This window comes from Plectropomus leopardus, chromosome 11, assembly GCF_026936395.1.
Source record: "Plectropomus leopardus strain MGB_pleo_1.0 chromosome 11, ASM2693639v1, whole genome shotgun sequence".
Lineage (NCBI taxonomy): Eukaryota > Metazoa > Chordata > Actinopteri > Perciformes > Serranidae > Plectropomus > Plectropomus leopardus.
This window is the reverse complement of record NC_142186.1, coordinates 11,840,196-11,862,589: the sequence shown is the minus strand read 5'-3', so window position 1 is coordinate 11,862,589 and position 22,394 is coordinate 11,840,196. Positions and strand designations below refer to the sequence as shown.

Sequence of the window (22,394 nt, the reverse complement as noted above, 5' to 3'; positions counted from 1 at the left end):
GCTGCTAATACTTTAGCTTTCTGCTAAATGGAGCTCAGGACTCGAAGGTGTCACTTCAAGTTTATATTTATGTAGTTAACGTTATAGTTACAAGAGCCTCAAATCACAGTGTGTCCTTTGCCTCACTCTGTGCCACTACAGACCACCTCATCGGTAGGAGAATGGGCAGCAGCTCAGTCAGCAGCCGCAGCAACTCGAATCCAGCCAGCACAAATCCCAGACCCCAGACTGGACAGCCTGGATCAGCAAGCTTTCAGCTGCTGTTACACAGGTTTGACCCGGTGCTGCTGCTGGCCACCAGCTCACTGTGCCACCTGCTGCTGGGAGGTTTGTGTTGGCTGAATTCGAACTACTACAGCAGCTGCCCAAAGGTCCATCTCCCAAGCTACTGCTCGCTCTCCTCCAAGGGAAGCGGACCACATCTCCTGGAAGCGAGGTGAAGGGACAGTGTGGTGGCTAATGTTAGCTTGCTAATTTTTGTCTCATTCGTGGGCTGATAAACAGAAAGAGCCAGGCAAGGAGAGGCTGAGAGAATGAGCTGCGTGCAATTGTACACTGAAATAAGAATAGAAAATACATGAATTAATGTACTGGAAACACTGGGTTACTGTACGAAGCACACACATATGCCTGTGGTTGTCTGAGGGGCTTAGGAAAGAGAGTAGAGAGCTACAGGAGGAGGGTATATTTTGAGCTTCTGCCTTTTTTTTTCTTTTCCAAATTTCTGCCTAATACAGCTTTCATATGGTATTTTTTTGACAAACAGTTAAGTTCTAAATGAGAAAGCAATGCTTGCCCTGAGGGGTTCATAAGCAAGACTCTTAATCCCCAAACTACTCAGCAGCCAACAGACCAAATTGCAGTTGCACTGTGCAGCCTCCAGGTGTGAATGTACATTCTGTGAGTGTGAACAGTATGTTTCCTAAAATGAACACATTAAAAGAAACTTCCCCAGATAAGTAATGGTCCTTATTCAGAGTTCAGAGAGTGCCAACCACCTACAAGCGGGTAACGGTGACATCACACTTTGTCATCATTCAGGGACCATTCAGCAACATCTTGAAATATGATAATCTCCTCTGCTATTGTCAGTCATGGCAGTCAAACTGAGTCAAGCCAAACTAGCACTTTGGAAAATTGGGAAAGGGCTACATTAACCACTCCCCTTTCTGCTCTGTGTTGGGTCTCCACCAACTGTTTAGAAGAATATTCTGGTTTATTAGACACTGCTGCACTATGTTGACTTGCTAGTTGCTAACTCTTGTCTGTCAGCTGTTTGGTGCTAGGAAAAATATGCACAGTTGGTTTTTAGAGGTTTTTTTTGTTCTATTTTGCTAAAAAAAAAACAACTATTGCATGATGTGATTAGAAACAACATGTGAGTGAATCACAACAGTAAAGTTGGGGGCTATAAAACTGAAACAATGAGCTTAAAGGCACTAAAACACAACACAACTCTAACAGTAAAAGGACGATAAGGGTGACAATCCTTTGAAGGGTCGTCACCACTAGCTTAATCCCCTTCATATTAGACATATTTATTTGATCACTGTCAAAATGACGTAGGAGCAGCTTTTGAAAAAAAAAAGCCCTGGTCAAACCTCAACACTGATGATAAAGAAGGGAATTCTTCTTTTCAGACAGAAACTTGTTACCACTTTTGAAGGGACGGGTGCTATTTGTTTGTGCTCTACAAACACCTTTTATTTACCTTTCAAAATAGTGTACTTGAAAAAGATTGGCAGAAAACAGCATGTTTACCATCTATTTGAAACTCAAAGCCAGACCTAAAGAAAATAAAAAATACCATAACGTAGGGTATGATAACATCAGTATAGAGTCTCAACCAAACCCCCTATAGGAATGTTGCATTTTTGATAGGCGGTCTGCTCAATGGCAGACCATGCTTTTCATGTCTTTGTGAATTATTCTTTTGTGAGGGACTCATGGACTCACTGACCCTTGCTGAACCTTAAAACCACTCATTTGCTTTGTTTTGAAACCTGACATTTTCACTGCCTGTCCCTACTTCCACCGCTCCCTCTGTGTCCATCTGTTTCTCTGTCTGTCTGCCTCACGGCCAGAATACAGAGGGCCAAGACGGTCATAGAGGCCTTCAAAGACATCTGAGTAATTTCACCTCCAGAAACCCCGCAAAAGTGTTCTTTCTCTTCATCCCCTTACGATAAATTTTCTCTCTTCCTCTCCCTCCCTCTGTAGTGCTTTCCTCTCTCTGTGTCTGTCTATTCATCTCCTCTGCCTTTGTATTTCTGCCGTGTTTCATGGCCTCTTTCTTTCCCTCTATATTTCTATCTCACTCAGTTGTTCCCTTTACTCCCCTTCCCTTACTCACCCTCTCTTTTCTGAACCTCGGGTACACCTGGCTGGCTGCTGAGGGCTGACACTTTAAAGACATTGGCTTCAGCTTCTGCTGCTGGTAGAATATCAATATCTGCACTTGCCGCTGTGACACACACACACACACACACACACACACACACACACACACACACACACACACACACACACACACAGACTTGCACACACACTCACCCCTCCCTCCTACACATGTAGCAATGTAAAGCACACATAAAGGCACACATATCTCCACAAATGCCCCCCGACCCTTCTAGAGCAGACATAAAGGGAGGCTGTATCTGCCATGTTGCACAGCAGCGGCGACTGAATGGCCGCCGTACTGTCAAGAGAGGAACCTCTGGAGAGCTACGTTGGAGGACACAATAAGTAAACACAAAGCAGCCCCCCCCTCCCTTTATCTCCACATTTTTTGTTGCTACAAAGCATTTTTTTTCTTCCCACTAACATGTCCTGCATGTGTTGGTTACATCAGAAGAATTTTAAGCAGCTAACTGTAAGCCCTTTAAGACCTCATCCCTGCATGGGCATGTGTGAATGTACAGAAACACACACACACACACACACACGCCTTCCCACCACAAACCACCCAAATCAGCTCTCACTCTCTCTCTTTGTCTCTGCAGGCTACTCCTCAAACCTCCCTCTCTCTTTGTTGATTTACGCGTGGACGTCTCTCCATCAAAGCCAGATTACTGCTCTCACTGTTGCCTGGCATGGATCTCTTTGCACTTGGGAGTAATACCCCACGGCGGATTGACTCAAGAGGTTATCACATGATTCTCACTCGGTTTCAGTTGTTTTGGTTATCTGCGTCTGAGTAAATGGCCATTTTAAATTTCACACCATAAGTGCAGTGTTTGTAGCAGTCAAAACAGGTTGAAGGTATCTGTCTGGATTAATAGTATCATTTTCTTTCTGTGTAATTTTAGACAATATTCTGTCCTGCTGGCCTAAAAATAGCTAAAATAACAGGGAAACAATTCTCATCTCACCAGTTTATGCATCTGTTGTGTTTACAGACTGACTGTGAGTTTAGCCTTGATAGCTTCTTGGAAAGTCACAAGGGACAAAGTCGGCTTTCTCACTGCTCTGTAATTTGCATAACGTTGGCCTGACACCTAGTGGATACAATAGCATTGGTCCAAAAGGGGTATCAGCAAGATGCTAAAAATTTGGTTTCTCATCTCCATTTGTTATCTTGCAATGTGAAATGAGAGTTAACTCTCAGAGTTAACAGGTATCTTTCTTAAAGGGGTGTCTGTGCACTTAACTCCTACAAATGAAAGGTCAATTGTGTAGGATTTAGGGGCATCTATTGACAGAAATGGTATGTTCAGAACTACGTTTACATTACTTTACAAAAACATAAAAATAGGAATTTTTGTGTTTTTGTTCCCTTAGAATAAGCTGTTTATATCTACACATGGAGGGGTTCCTCTTCCACAGAGTCTGCCATGCTTTTCCACAGAAGCCCAGAACAGACAAACCATACACTGGCTCTGGATAGGGTCATTCACATTTCATATTTTCACGACGGCCACTGTGCTTCTCCTACACGCTTGGCGCAAGGGAGAAGTTTCGTTTCTGCAACCTCATCACTAGATGCCACTAAATCCTACACACTTGACTTTTAGGTGCAGTATAATGGTCCATCCACATCTTGAGGGTTTTACAAATGGGATAAACTGTACATGTTCAGTCAAGTTCATGCCAATCGTCCAGGTCATTTAACGCTTAAAGATGGTTTTGAACACCTGAGCCAGAGCCATGTCATCTCCGAGTCAGCAGAACAACAGAACAACTCCCAATAACCACCCATACATGACTGTAAATGAAAAATCAACACTTAGAAACTGTTAATTAAACTGTAGCCTACTAAAGAAAATGCCATGTAATCTAAAAGTTATGGTCCTTCACGTTTTCATCATAATAAAGCAACTTTTTGATGCTAATCATGGCTGCTATAATCATTAGATGTGTTTACATTCATCACTTTCCTTTCATGGTATGTTGAATTGTCAGTGGCAGAGTTTGCCATTTCTGAGCTGGATTCAAATGGTGCCCAAATGCACAAGAGATTCACATGAAACTATGTCTGCATGTACTGGACGAAAATGAAAAGACAGTGGCCAGTGCATTAGCACACAACACAGCATTTGTGCACATGATGGCACAATCTGAAAGAGCAGCGCATGAAGTCGCGGTCATTTTGAAGAGTATTGTATAATTACTGTGACACGCAAGCTGCGTGGGCTGCTCATCTTCTTCTGCTGTATTTCTAACATAATAGCTCTTTAAACAGTGTTTCCTCCTGGCCCTGGTGATGAACAAATGTGTTATTTTGTACCAAACTCTTGAAATTGTATTATGATGACATTCTTAACATTACCACCAGTAACCACAGGTGTCGCCAAATCAACCAGAACTGAAAACTATTCGGCTTTACTAGGACCTGACCTGATGGGGCCATATATGCCTCAAGTCTTCATAAAGCTTTATATTGACCTTGTGTAACTTTTAACAGTCCACTCCCATTGGCAATGTGAGAATCAGTGGCACAAATCACAAGCTTGGCTAGTCTTATTTGACTCTGCTGTGGAAGCGAGGCTTGTTTGGGCTGTAAATTTCAGCAAACTTAGTGAAGTGCACAACCACTGCCCGCAGGGCCACGTAAGTTATCTAAACAGACACTACAAAGTGACAAACCACTATTCTTCAGACCAAGCCTCAGATTTATCATAAAACAACAGGAAAGGGATTCTGGAAGAAACATACAATTTAGGGATAGAAAAAAGCACCCTATAGGCTCAGTCAAACAACAAAGAACAATTTTTGAGTGATTTTAAGGCTGGGTAAAGTTCTGGCGACTATGGTCTAAAAACACGCAATTTACTGCAGGAAACCTTGATTTTTAACTCCACTCCGATGGGATGTGGAATAGCACTAAGCAGCAAGGACATAAAGGGTTTCATTCACGTTCACACTGTGTTAATAACAAAGGCCTAAACTAAGCAAACAGGGATGAAAGGCAATCATTACCTGGGCTTGTATAGGGATGAGTGCTCCCCTTTCTCCCTATTTTTATCCAAAGATGTTTTCTTTATTCCATCTCAGAACTATTAAAATTATTTCAATACTACTCACATTTGCACGGTTAGAAAAAAAAACAAGGACTCCATATGCAAAACAAAACATGACCTGCAGCTGCATCGAGTGCAATCAAATGAAGTCAAGTACAGAAGAGAAAACAGACTTGCGGTGAACTCGCTGTCCATGTTGCTTTCAAATAGTCTTTTATTTGACCAAGGAGAGCTGTCTGCCCTTCACACACACACACACACACAGACACACACAGACACACAATACTAATCAGCGAGATCTAAATCCCCTGGGTATAGGCTCTATTAGACCATGTGCTTATGAGAAGATAATCATTTGGTGATATGAAGACACAGTACCGGGTGGTGGGTGGCAACAGTGATGCTGCTGCATGAAAATGCTCTGCTGCACACTGTGCACCAAGGCCTTAACTTTTAATATAAGTTGTTGCCTAAAGGCAGACAGTAATGAGTCCTTTTTGTCAAGGTGAAGGAACAGAGATAGCAGGAAAAGTGCTTAACTTTAAAGGATGCGATCACAGCTTTGACTACGACAGCGGGGGTTATAAAATGATACTGATGTCCTCGGGGCAAACAAGTTAAGCCTTTGCCCTTGACTGAACAGATCGATGAGATAGTTTTGATGTCAACATCACGCAAAAAGGGCAGATATTCATTTTGGCAATTGGTTGTATGATACATTAAGGGTTGATCTGCAAGTAAAAACAACAACTTATAATCTTACAATTTAGCTGAATTCTCTAGTATGTGTTTTCCTTTGAAACAAACCCTTGACCACACTCTAAAACATGTCAAGGGGTTAGACGAGGAACTAGTTTTCCACATTTGCCAAAGCTGACATTTTGTATACACAAACACTAGATGGTGCTGTTTAGTTTTGACTGACTGCTACATCATTGCTGGTCTCATGCTGTAACATGTGGGTATGTTGTGACCTCACTTTGTAACTTAACATGTATGTTTTTAGTCAGTCTTTGAATATAGTTAATTTTTTTGCCATTTTTATTCTTCTCCTGCATGTCAGTTTTAGAGTATTAATAAATGCATTTGCTGCAGTGTAGCCCACAAACAACAAAATTACAAACTGTCCACATAATAGAGTGGTAAGCACAAGCAGTTTATGTCTAGGCTTGTGTTTGGTTGTGCAATCCACATGGAATTGCAGTGTAGTTGTCGTCCAAGCTCAAGCAGCTATTTATGTCTGATTTGCCAGGCTCTGTAAACAAGCCTAAGTACAAGAAAAACATGTCACATCTCTCATCTGTGACAACTGAAAAAGCACTCTAATTTAGTTGTTTTTATGTTGCCTCATGTATGAAACACACCAGCGAGCTTTGATTATTCTCCAGCTTTAAGGAACGGGAACCTTGTGGGAGGCACTTCCATAAAGTGACTAAGCTCGATCTGTTTCAGGGAGCGTGAAACAAATGAAACAGAAATGAGCTAAACAAGTACAAAGATAGGAAATGCAAGCATCTGTTGTTGATATAGAGTTAAATAAGCTTATTTCTTTATGTTAAAGCATGCATACCATCTGTAAAAAGAAGCCAAAAACATTAAGCAATGCATAACAATGCCATAGTGAAACTCATTTTCCCCCAATAAACTGAGCTCATGGTGACTTATTATGCCAACAGTTATAGTATGTTTTCATGTAGTTGCTATCTGTGTTTATTTTGCTTCTACAGTAACATAATCCTGTTTTTGTATCTCTGTTTTCAACAGTGTGAGCAGCCAACAAAATGGGTGTTATCAAGTATCAGAGCTGTTTTTACTGCTCCAATCACATGGCAGACAGACATAGCGATGATGGAGTGAATAGGAATGTCAGTTATAGAGAAGAAAGGAGAGATCAGACCAGGGGAAGTACAGGGGAGAGTGTATAATATTAGAAGAAGAGGGAGGAAGGAATGAGAGAAATAGGAGAGACAGAGATTAAGCTAGGGAGTCTGACATATACTGAGAAAACGCTCTAATGTGTCACATGTAAGTCTGCTGCCGTGTTGCTGAAGAGAGGCTCTATTTTTAGGGGAGGAATGTACACAGAGGCCTCGTGGAAAGAGACCATAACAAACAAACAGTACGCAGCACGCTCCTACAAAGAGACAGCCCCCTTTAGAACATACAGTCACACAGCATCAACACGAGAGCAAAGAGGAAGAAAGTACAGGAAAATGTCAAGGCATCAGATTTTCTGCTGAGGTCTTGCTTCAAGAACAGAGAAACACCTATAAAGAGACAGCAGAGGAACAGGTAAGAGATGTGTCTCAGAAAGACTTCATGAGCTACTGGGAGCATTGGACTTTTTTTGTCCATTATGTGATATTGGCATGAAGTACATGAAGTATAACTTTAAAGTGTGTAGAAGCTTCTTTTAAATCTTGTATTGTGTTGCTTTAAATGTAGAATATATTGATTTGTGTTATTTTGCACATCTTGCTCTCATATATATAATGCATGCGAAATATGGTGGAAAAAAACTGCAGTCACATTCATCCAGTTTAAAAGCCAAAATGAAAAGACACATTTTCAAAGCTCCAAGTAAAACACAATAACTCAACATAATCACTAATCACTCTATGACAACAACTGACAATCCTGCAGAAGAAATATTTGTACAGGTGCTTCTGGAGTCTACTTAGACAACCAGTCGCCAACATAATCAGATAGGTGTTCTGTTGGCTCTGTCTGCAAAGGAGCGCAGCAGCGCTGAATTGGACCCATGTGCCTGGAGGCAACAAGCTAAAGCCATATAACAAAGTTAATGTTATAGTTATGAGTGATACTGGTTTAAAAATTACTTGCAGGTTGTGGTTTAGAGGAAAGTTTACCAAGACTATCTGCAGGTTAAATTTTGGATACATGGACTGTGTTGAATCTGATTTCACTCTATGGCAGTGTGTCAATGTGTTTGTTTCACTGCACTTATGATCTTGGTAAATTCTGGGGATTTTAATCAGTACATGCAACACTCAATTGAGATTACAGTTGTGACCTTTGGGGGTTTTTTTTCTTTTTCTTTTTTTCTGCATTAAATCTAAACTAAAACTAAAAGCGAATCCGGTTTAGCTGCACAATGAGAAAGTTTGTGAACTGGCCGCCATGTTGGAAATAGTCTACTGTGTACAAAGTGCAGCCCACTGGCCAAACCATTTTTCTCCTCGGTCAGCAGCAGACTCAATAGGTCTGATTAATTGTTTTCATTCACATGAGGTTAGTCCACTAGTAATGCTACAAGGCAGTAGAGTAGGCAGATAAGTATGACTTTTTTCACAGATTGATCAATTTAGCCCTGTGCGAATATAGTGACAATTTAGGAAAACCCACCAACTACAGCTTTAAAAGAAGCCTGAAAACCAACTGATCTGACAATAATAAATAAGGTTTCGTCCCACAGCATGGACCAACCAGCAGTCATGATCTTCCACTACAAAGACAGGGAGCAATCCTCCAACCTGCTGCTGCAGCTCAACAGACTGAGACACGAGAAAGTGCTGACCGATGTGTTACTGTGTTCAGATAACACAGAAATCCCATGCCACCGTAACGTCCTGGTTTCCAGCAGCCCCTACTTCAGAGCCATGTTCTGCAACAACTTCATTGAGACACAGCAGACCAAGATTAACTTGAAGGGTGTCACATCAGCAACTCTGAGCAGAATTATTGATTATGTTTACACAGGACTGATTAGTATCACCATGGATATTGTGCTGCCTCTCATGCAGGCAGCTTCCATGTTGCAATATGGCCGCCTTTTTGAGGCCTGCTCAAGCTTCCTTCAGGGGCAACTGAGCCCTGACAACTGTTTGAGCATGATGAGACTCTCTGAGATCATGCACTGTATCAGTTTGAGAGACAAAGCAAAGGAAATGGCCATGAGGAGCTTCTCCGATGTGTCAGCATCTGAGGATCTGTGTGAGCTCTCCCTGCCGGAGCTCATGGGATACCTGGAGGATGACGGCCTTTGTGCTGAGGAGGAGCAGGTCTTTGAGAGTCTTGTTGCTTGGATTCACCATGATCCTTTATCCAGACGTGGTGCCATCAGTGACCTTTTCAAGAAAGTTCGCCTTCGCTACATCCATCCCACCTACCTCTTCCAATTCATAGCCAACGACCCTCTGATTCAGTCCTCCACCCTCTGCACCGAACTCATAGAATCTGTGAGACGCCTGATGTTTTCTGTCAGCACAAAATGCAATGATGACACGGCAGTTGACTTAAAACCTCTCTGGGTTGCACCGAGGCGCTACTCCTGCCACGACATGTTGGTGGTGATAGGAGGCAGGAAGAACAATGAGCAGACCTCAAGGGAGGCCCTCGTCTTTGACGAGAAGAGTGAGAAGTGGCAGCGGCTCGCCAAGCTGCCCATTCGTCTGTACAAAGCCTCATACGTCACCCTTCACAGTGTGCTGTACGTTATTGGAGGTCTGACTACAAACACAAAGCACAGCCAAGTCAGCACAACCGTCTACACGCTCTCCCTCAAGACCAACCAGTGGCGGACGGCAGAGCCCATGCTGGAGCCACGCTTTGCCCACCAAAGTATCTCCTACCTCCACTTCATCTTTGTCCTGGGTGGCATTGGCCCTGACAGACGACTGACAGGCAGTGTGGAGAGGTAAGGCAGACCATATTTTTCTTAAGAAATTCTGTTGGTAATAACTGACAACATATTCAGCATAAAACAAATGTGACAAATAATATCTCTTAATCATGTTATCAGGTACAACAGTATGTTCAACCAATGGGAGTCAATGTCGCCCATGCCTGAGGCTGTGCTGCACCCTGCAGTGGCTGCTACTAACCAGAGGATCTATGTGTTTGGAGGAGAGGATGCCAAGCAGAACCCAGTTAGAATAATACAGGTAAGACACAAAGTCAGCTTTTATGTTTTCATTTGTTAGCAGCTTCATCGATTTATCTGCCTATTCCCATTCTTTCACCCCCCCGCAGGTGTATCATATTGCCAGGAACCTGTGGTCGAAGATGGAGAACAGAACAGTGAAGAATGTGTCTGCTCCTGCTGCCACTGTGGATGACAAAATCTACATAATTGGAGGTAGATAATAGCAATGATAAGGGCTTATCATGGAGGGATAACTGAACAAGCCTACTGGGCCCAGGGGCCCAAAGTGTCACAAAGCCCACCTTTGCCTTCACGAGCAAAATTTCATTCAAATGAACACATAGGAAGAGACTCAAAAAGACAACAAAGACATGCTAAGGAACTGCAAACACTGGCACATTTATAGAAATGTTGATTGATGTGTACTGTCCTTATAAATAAAAAAAATGAAATGAAAGAGAGACAAAATAACTACCAAAAAGTGGCAAAACAAGAGGCACAAAATTACCTCAAAGAGCCACAAAATGCCTAAAAACACAGACAGAATTACCATAACGAGACACAAAATGAGTACAAAGACAAACACAATAATTACATAATGGGACATAAAAAACACACAGAGACACAAAATGACCAAAAAAAGATACAAAATTACCTGAAAAAACAGACAAAATTACCACAGTCACAACAAACAACAAAGACACACAAATATCTATGAAAAGGGGCAAAACAACCAAAATGAGACACAAAATGACTACAGCCAAACAAAAGAGAAGCAAAATCACATTAAAGTCTGTGTGTATGTTTCCAGTCTTATCTAGGAGAGGCTGTGGAGCCTTTCACATGTCTTGCCCAGGGGCCCAATGTTTCAAAATCTGCCCATAGGGCAAATAATACATTTTTTATGTTTAAAATGTATACACATCACACCTTTAATCCAGCTAAGAAAGGAGAATGGAGTCTTAAAAAGAGGACCATATTCACTTTGCCACAAATCATTTTTTCCCTGATGTGAAATAAATCACATCATTCTGCTTGAGCCACACGTGCTGCCCCTCTCAAATGAATGTCTCCCTTGTCACAGGATACACCAGGAGAATGATTGCATACGACACCAAGGCCAACCGGTTTATCAAGTGTGCCAACCTGAAGGAGCGGAGGATGCACCACTCCGCCACTGTTCTCAACAATAAAGTCTATGTCACTGGTGGACGTCACATCAACGGCCATGATATCATCGAGGACACGGACAATTTTGAATGCTATGATCCAAAGACAGACACTTGGACATCTAAGGGGACTCTGCCGTATAAACTGTTTGACCATGGCTCGCTGACACTGACTCATGTCTCACAGACGTGGGCAAAATCATAGCTGAGGTCAGATTTCATTTTGTAGCAGATCTGCACTATTCCTAATTGAGTGTTGGACTTGTTTAAAAGTCTTTCACACATTAAGCATACCTCAAGTAATTAAAAAATATATATACTTCACATATATATGTTTTTTTAAATGCCTGAGTCATTTTTTTTTACCTTGAAATGTACATTTCTATGTCCAATGTCTTTTCTATGCTTTTAACAGCCAAATTGATAACAAGCTGTCCTGAGGCACAGCCCCTTCTCAACCTGTCTGACTCCACAAAAGGGTGAAAGTGCTATTTTCAGCCTGCACTAAATCATAAGATTTCACTTGTCATGTGTAAATCCCGGGGCTGTGTACTGTTTGGTGCAAGTCAAAGCTGTGCTCAGCTGTTAGGTCTGAACCTGCCGCTGTGTCTGGTGAACTGCTAGATCATTGTCTGTTACTGAAATGTAAAATTATGATTAAAGTATTGTGATGAAATTGTTACCAAATATTTCATGCGGTGGTGAAATCAAAGTACAAGCACAAGAATTTGTTCAAAATGTAGCTTTAGAAAAAACCTTTGATATTGTTTTTAGTTTTTGTAATGTTTTTGTTTTTTACTGCTGTTTTTTTTTACCATTTCCTAGTATGATATAATGTACAACATATCATACATGGGTACTGTTTGCTGAAACAACTGACTTTGCTACATGATTCTGTTGCTAAAAGAATAGCCTCAAGTTCTGTATTTAGTAAGATTAAATTTTACCTTTTAAATAAAGTTTTCTCATGTTTTTGTACTGTTTTTTTTTGTTGTTTTGTGTTAACTTACTGAGTTTTCACAATAAAAATTCAATCCATACATGTGGCCTTTCTCCATCTCTCAGAGCAGTATGTCTTCAGAGTCAGTTGACAGAGAACGCAATCTGAGCAGCACATGTGTCCAGTGTGTGCCATCATGTGTCTGTTTGACCCCGCTTACACTCCTGTCCACACAGGACCCTCACATGTCCAGGCAGGTTCCTGCCATTGACACACTGGGTGAAATATAGAAATGTATCATTTTACAAATAACAGCTTTAAATATTATCCAGAGATTAAGTAAAAATGTCTTTGCTCCACCTGTTGCAGGTGAAATTAAAGCCAGGGGGCCCCAAAAGGTCTCAGCAGGCTAAAATGAATGTGTATATTTCTGCTCTGACAGAAAGCACGTGGTGACAGACATCGAAGCCAGATTTTACTGCCTGATTACCTAGCAAGACAGTTGAACACCATTTTGTGTGTTTTGAAGTGTAAATTAAATCACCAGAGGCAAAAAGCTATTGTTAGGCTATACAGGAACTACATCGCGGTCGCATGTATTAAACGTCAAAACTACAAACACTGTAAAAACACGTTAAAGCGCGATCGAAAAATATTAGAAACAGATAAATGTACAAGTTTGAGCGCAAGTCTGTCAAGGTGTAAAGGCGGACAAGTGGGTTTCATGAGTTTCTGTGCCCGCTGTGATGACGTCTAACGTCCCCGACAAACACTGTAGTCCCAATTAGCCACTTGTTAGCAACCGCCTTTTTTAAGATGAGTAAAACCTTAAAAATTCAAAAATCGGGTTTAAGCAGACATATTTAATGTTGCAGAACAAAACATCTAAATATCTTAAGCCTATGTTAACCACAGACTTTATTTAGAGCATTTTACCGAAAACCCACAGACTTTTGGATGAGGGAACCGGGAGTGCTAAGAGGTTAACAGACTTCCGCATTTTAGGACTCATTACTTCACTACTCTATGGCTGAATACTGCGCAGTAGCAATATCTGCGTTGGGGGAGTTCCCACCAAAACACTGAGCAATCGCGAATAGTTGCATTGAATGTGAACGCACGGATCGGCTGTCACAGCTGTCAATCATGGTGTAAAAATCCCCCTTTTGTATAATTTCATAACTCATGAAAACCGAACTTATCATAAAAACTTACTACCTTCAGGGTCAGAAACCATCTTTGGGAAAAATTTATTTGGCCTGTACTTTGAGTTTTTAGTTTGGCCTAAGTCCCACTCACTAACATAAAGGGGCGGGCTTTCTGACCTATACTGCAGTCAGACACCAGTGGGTGATCAAGACTGAAAAGTTACACTTTGCGGGAGCTGCCATGTTGTCCATCTTTATATACAGTCTATGGTCTGGCCACGCGTGCATGTTATTGTATGTGAGTCCCTGTGTGCGTATGCCACTGGCTAGCTAATCTCTGCCTCTCTACCCGGCGCCCCAATGTCACTTCCTGCTGATATCGGGTGCTATGTTCCAAAAGCTTTGTGGAAGCATAGCACCCACTGCAAACTGCTCACACCATTAGCTGCTAACTGCAGTCTCCGACAGCTGCATGTTGAAAGCCGTGTACAGAAAACCTCTTCACAGATATGCTCTGAATATGTTATTGATATTGAGCTCTTTAATGTCAATATGAAAAGATGCACGAAATTCAGATATTTTAGTTGGCTGAAGAAAGGATCAGCAGCAGCTGAAGAGATTACATAATTTCATTCATCAATGACGTTCAGAGACCAGTGTCAGCTGTTTCATGTGGAGTAAACATAATGTGATCAGGAGGTATTACATAGGACTCTGTGTGCATTTCTTTGAAACCAGAGGTCACTGGGTCAGATGCTTCAGCCACTCACTGCCAGCGAATAGAGTCTAGGGGACAGCGGGTGGAGCGGGTGAGAAAAGGGGGGGGGCCTGGAAAAACTATAGGTGATCTGATGTTATTTTGAGAAACAAACAAGAGGATGAATGTTACACCACGTGAGGCATGTGGTCCTGCCAGTTGCCACGCAAGCTGGCAGATGTGAAAGGCGACTAGAGAGGGCGAGAAACTGATGAGCAGGGTTTCACAACAGAGAATTTGAGCGAGTGATGAAACTCATCCAGGAGGGGCAGCAACAGGTGTGTGTGTGTGTGTGTGTGTGTGTGTGTGTGTGTGTGTGTGTGTGTGTTTGTGTGACTGTGTGTGCATGTGAGTGTGTGTGTATTTGTGATTAAGGTTTTTGGAGGGTCGAGTCGGACAGCTGTCCCGTCTGGTCACAACATCACAACAAAAACAAGGATCATTGACAGAGGAGAGGGAGGGAGGGAAATGATTCACCACTAACCTTTTAAAACTTTCTAATTTAATGCCTCATGCATCTATGTGCCCTAGAAATACTGACATAAATGGGATATATATATTGGAAACTGCACATGTACTGACATGTATACAGCAGGTATAATATTTGCAATGTTCACCATTTTAGTTTACCTCATAAGCATGCATTTGCTACTTAAACCTCCAGGGCTGAAAAATGCAGCCAACACATGTGCCAGAAACTGCAGTTCTTTGAATGGCCACTGGAAGCTGGCTCCAGAAGCTAGTAAATCCCCATACACCCCCATATTAATAGCACAAATATACATGTTTACAGCCTGGTACAAAAATTATTTTGGTCTCTGTAGCTAATTTCCCCCTTCATGACAACTGTATCTCGAGAGATTTTTTACATAACTCACTCGTTTATATTTTATTAGTGCTTATTTAAAATTAAGGGTGGGTTGCTTTGAGTGATAGACTGTCTGCCAATAGTGTCATCGCCATCTCAGTCAGATCCACCCCTCATTCCTCAAAAGCCAAAATGCCGAAATCAAGTTTTCAAAATGGCAGTCCACAAACAATGTGTGACATCATAGTGGCTACAGCTGGGCGATTAATTGAATTTCAATTTCGATTTTGGCTGCCCACAATCATGAAAACAAGACAGAGACAAAACGATTATTGTGCCGCATGCTGTGTTGCTCTTGTTTTGTCTTGTGTTGTAAATGCAGTGCAAATTTCCTCCACAGCAGTACACTGCTGCTCCTCCCCTAAACCCAAACAATTTTTCATTTCATGTTGAGAGGGAGGAGGGAGCTACTAGTACGGCATGTTTCTGCAGTTTTGAAAGAGTTTTGCTATCGACACGAGTTAATAACTAGTAGAAGATGGCAGAAAGGCAGCCCTTGGTCGAGAAAAAAGGTAAAACAAATTCAGTCGTCTGGAAACACTTTGGTTTTGAGGAGTCCAACATGGAACAAGCAAAAATTATGTGCAACATTTGTGTCTGCACCACAAGGCAACATGACCAGTTTCTTAAATCACCTGATATCAACTCACAAAGTGGTCTATGAGCAAGCAGTACAGGAATAAAAAAACACAAAAAGTTAAAAGCTCCTCGATTCCTACCACCGCAGCACAAGCATCTATTGAGGGCACTCTTTTCAGTGCAACTGCCTATCCACCCAGCTCCCGGAGACATGAGGAAATCACGGATGCCATCACGTTCATGCTTGCTAAAGATATGTGCCAAATCAACACCGTTAGCAAAAAATCATACACACTTTGGACAAGTGTTACATTTTGCCATTGCGTCATCATTTCAGCAGAGTTGCACTGCCTGCCCTGTATGAGCAATATCGTGGGGAGGTTGCAAAAGATGATTGAACAGCGGAATGTTTTGCCACCACAACGGACATTTGGTCAAGCCGCACCACGGAGTCGTATATAAGCCCCACGCTCCATTTCATTGCCGCAGATTTCACAATGAAGACTAAATGTCTCCAAATGGCGTTTTTCCCCGGAGACCACACAGGGCAAAACATCGCTGATGGCCTGAGGCAAGCAATGGCTGCATGGGACTTGAAAGAGGACAACCTTGTGTGTATCACCACAGACAATGCAGCCAACGTGAATAATTACTATATCACAGCCAAATGATACTTTGATGAGGATTATGATGAGCATCATGATAATAAATGTGCTAATATATATCTTTTTTGTAATCCTAGAGGATGCAATAAAGGACCAACGGATTGACCGTGTCATGGGGCTCTGCAAGAAGCTGGTCAGCACCTTCTCCGATAGTTGGAGAAAGAGGAGGGAGCTGACAGAGGCCCAGAGGAAGCTAAATCTGCCTGAACACTCTCTTAAAACTAAGTGTCCAACCAGGTGGGGATCTCGACAGGCCATGATCAGCAGGGTCCTTGAGCAGCAGAAGGCCATTGCCCAGGTCCTCTCCAACGACCAGAAAACTAGATACTTCACCCCCTAATCGATGTACTGGAGGCCATCAACAAGTCACTCAGCCCATTGGTTGAATTTACAGATGCACTTACTGGGGAGTAATATGTGAGTGTGTCCTTCATCAAGCCAACTCTCCACCTTTTCAACCATTCCATACTAGCAGTGCAAGAAGACATCACAGACCTCGCCAAATTCATCAAGAAGAAGATAGTGGGCTATCTCAATGAGAAGTATGATGATGCACCTACACAAGAGCTGCTCGACATGGCCTCTACCCTGGACCCAGGGTTCAAATATGTGAGTGAAGACCATCAAGGGTCAATTGAAGCCAGACTGACATCCGAGATGAAGACTGTCATGGTAATAATAATAATAAAAATGAATTAATAAAAGATACATATTTGACACTAAATAACATGTTATTTAATGTAAATAACAGTTATAGTGTAATTCTAGGTATGAATAACCATAACCGTTTAGTCAGATTAAACATGTCATTCATTCATATTTTCTTCACAATATTTTTCCACTCCAAGCCCCTCTGGAGACAGCAGTGATGCCTGCTGATGACCCTGGGGATGCTGCTGGTGGTGCATCGAAGAAGAAGAAGAAGGCCCTGGGGCAGCTTCTTCAACGTCACTGAGGGAACAGCTCCAGAACTTGCTCTACAACCAGGCAAGGCCATAGCTTTTGAACTAAGCTCCTACCTCCAGGCAGTGCCACTGGACACTGAGCAGGACCCACTGGAGTGGTGGAAGGGATCCGAGAAGCTGTACCCACGGCTCTCTAAACTAGCAAAGAAATATTTTTGCATCCCAGCCCCAAGTGCTTCTTAAGTGAGGGTTTTCAGTACAGGTGGAAACATTGTCACCTGCCTGCGCTCATCTTTGAAGCCAGACCACGTGAACAGACTAGTGTTTCAGGCTAAAAACCTTAAAGAGATTGCAGGAGACAGACTGCGAGGAGCTGGGGTGAGGGAGTATGGGATTGGGTGGCTATGCCTTCAGAAAAAAAATGTCAAAAAGTTTTTTAAAATGTTTTTTAAAAGTGATTTTTGTGTGTGAACAGTGTGCCACTACCTCAAAAATACCTCAAAACAATCACTACCTCAAAAATGTTGTACATTACACTACTGTATACACTAGCAATTTCCACTACAGCATAGTGGTGTTATTTATTTTTTATATATTATTTCTTTTAGTTTTTCCACTTATTTATGACATTATTTCTTGCTTTTCAGTTCAATTATGGAATATTTAAAGTTCAAAGTTGTTGTGTTAAAAAGAAACATACATGTTTAAGTTCAATAAATGCATATGTTCAGAAACTTAGGAAGACTTAATTCCAGAACAAGACCCCGGTTAGATTCTACAGAGGAGGCTCTACAGCGGATGATTAAAACTGCCCAGAACATCACTGGTTCCCATCTACAGAGCATCAGTGATGGTGAAACGAAGTGTCTGCACAGAGCCCAAAGGATACTGAAAGACAGCAGCACCCCAGCCACAGTCTGTTCACCCTGCTGCCATCTGGAAAAAGATATACAAGTATCCGCCGCCAAACCACCAGACTACAGAGCAGCTTCTTAAATCAGGCTGTGAGACTTCAGAACTCTTCCTTCACCTCCAAAGTATGTAGTAGGATTTAAGGACAAACTTTAATTTAATTTTTAAACATAGTTTTAAAATGGCTAATAAATCTACCTTGTACCTTGTGCCTTGTACCTTTATGCTTAGAACTACATACAGAGAACAGTTGATGCTCATAAAGCATCTCAGGGCCAATGTCACAATGAGGTGATGGTACTGGCTGGAGGCAAAACAAAGGAAAAACGACAGTATGGAAACACAAAATGCCGCCATGGGGTTGTCGGCTACACAGGAGTCCTAACATGTCTTGTTGTGTTGTTGGGTGCTATTATAGACAGAGTATTGGCTCAAAACTGAAATGTTATCGCATACCAGTCGCTACTGCCCGTAAACAAAAATGAAGACAATTATAGTTAAATGCGATATGACAGAAAGACTTGGCGGTAGTGGACAGATATGCAGGTGTATACATGTATCACATGAACAGTTTCCCGTTTTGTTTTGCTAACAAATACTTACGTTAGCTAGAGTGCTAAAGAGTTAGCATTATGGAGAAAGCCAATATTCCTCTTCCTCAATTTCTACTTAGGTGAACGTGATAACCTTTAATTCACGTAATGTTATTCACTCCCACAACAGTGAACAGTTTTTACCTTACCTGAAACGAAGTGGGTCGGCCAGTCCGGTCCAGTTGGTCAGTGTTAACTTATTCCAGTAACACCCGCGGTCCCGAAGAGAGAGTGACGTTTTCAGAGAGACTGTACCGTCTTCCTCCATTGTCGAAAAAAAAGCCAAAAAAACTCTCTAGCTAACGCCAGCTAACGTCTGTAGAGAATTGTTTTGCCTCCAGCTGAGCCCCGCCCACAAAAAAGCGTCTTCTTTGTTTGATTTGGGATTTGCAGCCAGGTGGCGCATTATCGCCGCCTACTCATATTGTTTAACCCTCTGAGACCTGGATCGACATCGCTTTCTGTGCCGCACTCAGATGCCTTTTACAATAAGCCTTTGAAAATTGAGGATATAAGTTTGATTTCCTTTAAAACATAGAGGGTAAAAAAGAGAATGACCAACTTGGCAAAAAATGTCCCACAAGAAATCTTACTCTTACTTATAATAAAATATATAAAATAATTACATTTAATAATAATAATGATAACTTTATTTATAAAGCATCTTTCAAAACAGTTGTTAACAAAGTGCTTTGATAGACAAAGCAAAAGCAGGAACTCAGGGAATAAGAAAAATCATCATCAAAAATCAAGCCACACAGAGGAAGCAAAGAGACCAGAACAAAATACATATACAAAGGTCAACAAGAAGAAAGCTAATTTTTAGAAGTTTTTTTTTAGAAAACATAAAAATAAATGCAATAAAAGATGATAAAAATGCCAAAACAGGAAATCTAACAAGACGACAAGACAAGACAAGACAAGACAAGACCACATATAGATATATTTCAGTTATTTTCGGTAGTTTTTCTGGGTCATTTATGATTTGGGCTTTTATCTTTCATATTTTCAGGGCATTTTCTTGCAACTTTTTAATCAAAACAATTTGCTCAGGTTTCAAAGGGTTAAAACAGTAACAACGGCTCTATGGGATGACAGGAGATCACCAACATCATTAGAATACATTGTTTTGGGAACATGAATATCCATGCAAAATCAGTGGCAATTAATTACAGAGACATTACAGCTGATAAGGAATCTTGGCCCACTGGTTGTGCTCAGTATATTGTCAGGGGATTACTAAAGTCAGTGGCATCCATCCTCTATAGATCTTGAATAACTGTACATTTTTATGACTATGCATCCAACAGGAACAAAAAAGTAGACCAACAAAGTGCCATGCCACTAACACTAAACAGGGCGAATCTCTGATTTATCATTGTTTGTGATTCACCAAATAAACTAAACTGATACTCTTCAGAGACTGGGTCATAGCTTCTTTCTCAGTTAGTCAGTCACTGAACACTTGCAGGGGCTTTCCATGTCATCCTTTAGTTTGGTTTACACTAGAAATAGACTTAACTGGACTTCAGGGACTTGCAACAACATGCACATCACTGTATACCCCCTGCAGTTCACACAAAAACGTTTTTAGTCTTGAAGTTCTACTTTTTACTTGCACCACTGCAGCTCTGTGTGGTTACCCACATGGGGAACTGTTGAACTATTTCAGAGTGGGTCACTTCTGCAAAGGCTGTAAGTCATGATTAGTACATCTAGTCAGAGTACATCTGCTCAACATGCTTTGATAGATTCTCATGTGACTTCTTGTTGACAGATTTTAACATGCAGAGTGTGTGCAGACCTCTGACCTTTTGCACATATCTGGGTGTTACATTAAAAACCTCAGACAAGAAGACACAGATGCACCTGTTCCAAACACTTCAGTGACAATGATCTGTTATGAACAGTGCATTAGTGTTTTAATAATTTCAACAATTCCAATTAAACTGAGTCTGACAAGTGCTTTTGCAGAGGAAGAACCACTTTTCATACTTGCTCATTCTTCCTGAATGTCATAAAAAGGCAACTGATTAAAAAGAAGAAGCGGAATCAACAGAGCCCTTGTGAAAAAAAATAAACTCAATTTAAAGCACTAAAAGGTAGTTTGTAAGCAACAGTGATGAGCATGCATCCCTAAAACCACACTAGTCAGCATGCCAGGTCATGCTACACCCGCAGGATGTGTCCCAACACAAGACCTGGATGAGCTGAAACACTGGACTGCTGGTTCTTGGAAGAAGTGCACGCTCGCTGCGCACCATGTGCTGGAGGTGACATGTTTTGCAGATTGTATAGTGTGTCATAAATTATGACAGCCCCCCCCCCACCACAGCCTCAGTGCAGAAGACAGACATGTACACATACAGTCACTCACTCACATGGACATACATGCACACCAACCACTATAGTGTTTTTTTCTGAGAATGAACCTACAAAGATATTTTTGTGCTGCAGGATTTTTAGGAAGTCAATTTACATCAGCCGTCACATGACATCAGAGATCAGACTGGGGCCTGTTTTAGGTGAGACATTAACAGTACTTCCTAAAAGTGCACCTTTGTTATCATTCTTACTGTATGCTGATGACAAAAACTTCCTCACAAAAAAGCCTCACAGATAAGTGTGTAAATATGTCATGTGTTTAACGAAGCTGATAAGAGTTGACCCACTGGCCCGGACAGACTTAGTTACACATTACCTTAAATGGCACCATTCCATAATAAACAAACTACCCTGAACCAGTCTCCACTGATCACTTGGTACTGTTTTGGAATAAGTGAAATACAATGGTAACCCCCCCTGCAGATATATACACATGCACACTCCCATACAATACAACCCTATACTCTGGAGGAATCCAGAGGATGATCTATTTATAATACCAGGAGTGACTAAGAAACAGGGGACTTTAGAGCCACATTACTGTCGGCTGATTTTTTTCCCCTTCATATTTACAGTCAGTGACATGATGTCAGTACTGATAAGCCTGGACAATACACTTCCTGACCAGTAATTTCTTTTATCAAGTCCAATGCATTAGCCATTAAAAACTGTAACAAGACTTTTTTTATAGTCCAGAGGTTTTCAAATTGTGGCTTTCGAATGAGGTCTGTAACAAAGTTATAAGCAGGTGGCAGTTTGATCTCACTTTTATATCACATACTTGGATGAGAGATGAGATTGTATAGGGATGTAAGTAAAGTAGCAAAACCACTTGTGTAAAAAAAAACTTTTATTAACTTTTTTAAAAGTTCTGCTTTCAAATTTTTACAGATTATCACCAGCAAAATAAACTACATCAGAAGTTGAAAAAAAAATATGCAAAATGACCCTTTATTCAGGAAATGCTTTGATAGCACACACAACTTTGCTTTGCACAACTCATGCATCTCTATAAATACTGAACTTTTGTACATCCCTTTGAATGTATTTTTGAACTTTCATTCCAAGCTCACATAGATATATGTATCTATATCTATCTATCTATCTATCTATATATTATTGCAATTTA

At 41.3% G+C, this 22,394-nt stretch overlaps 1 protein-coding gene and 1 long non-coding RNA gene across 2 annotated transcripts in view; one reads left to right on the top strand and one right to left on the bottom strand.

Moving 5' to 3' along the window:
• The window catches only part of LOC148188212 (uncharacterized), a 52,618-nt gene extending 33,483 nt beyond the window's left edge, over positions 1–19,135 (bottom strand). Inside the window, exon 1 of the long non-coding RNA XR_015777876.1 lies at positions 19,030–19,135. This is a non-coding gene — a long non-coding RNA (uncharacterized LOC148188212). The remainder of the gene's footprint in view (positions 1–19,029) is intronic.
• On the top strand, positions 7,374–12,542 carry klhl38b (kelch-like family member 38b). Its single transcript, XM_042490430.2, has 5 exons — positions 7,374–7,751; positions 8,896–10,116; positions 10,222–10,363; positions 10,452–10,557; positions 11,429–12,542. The coding sequence occupies exons 2-5, from the start codon at positions 8,897–8,899 to the stop codon at positions 11,716–11,718; spliced, it is 1,758 nt and encodes a 585-aa protein (XP_042346364.2). The 5' UTR covers positions 7,374–7,751; position 8,896; the 3' UTR covers positions 11,719–12,542.
• Positions 19,136–22,394: the final 3,259 nt, after the last annotated feature.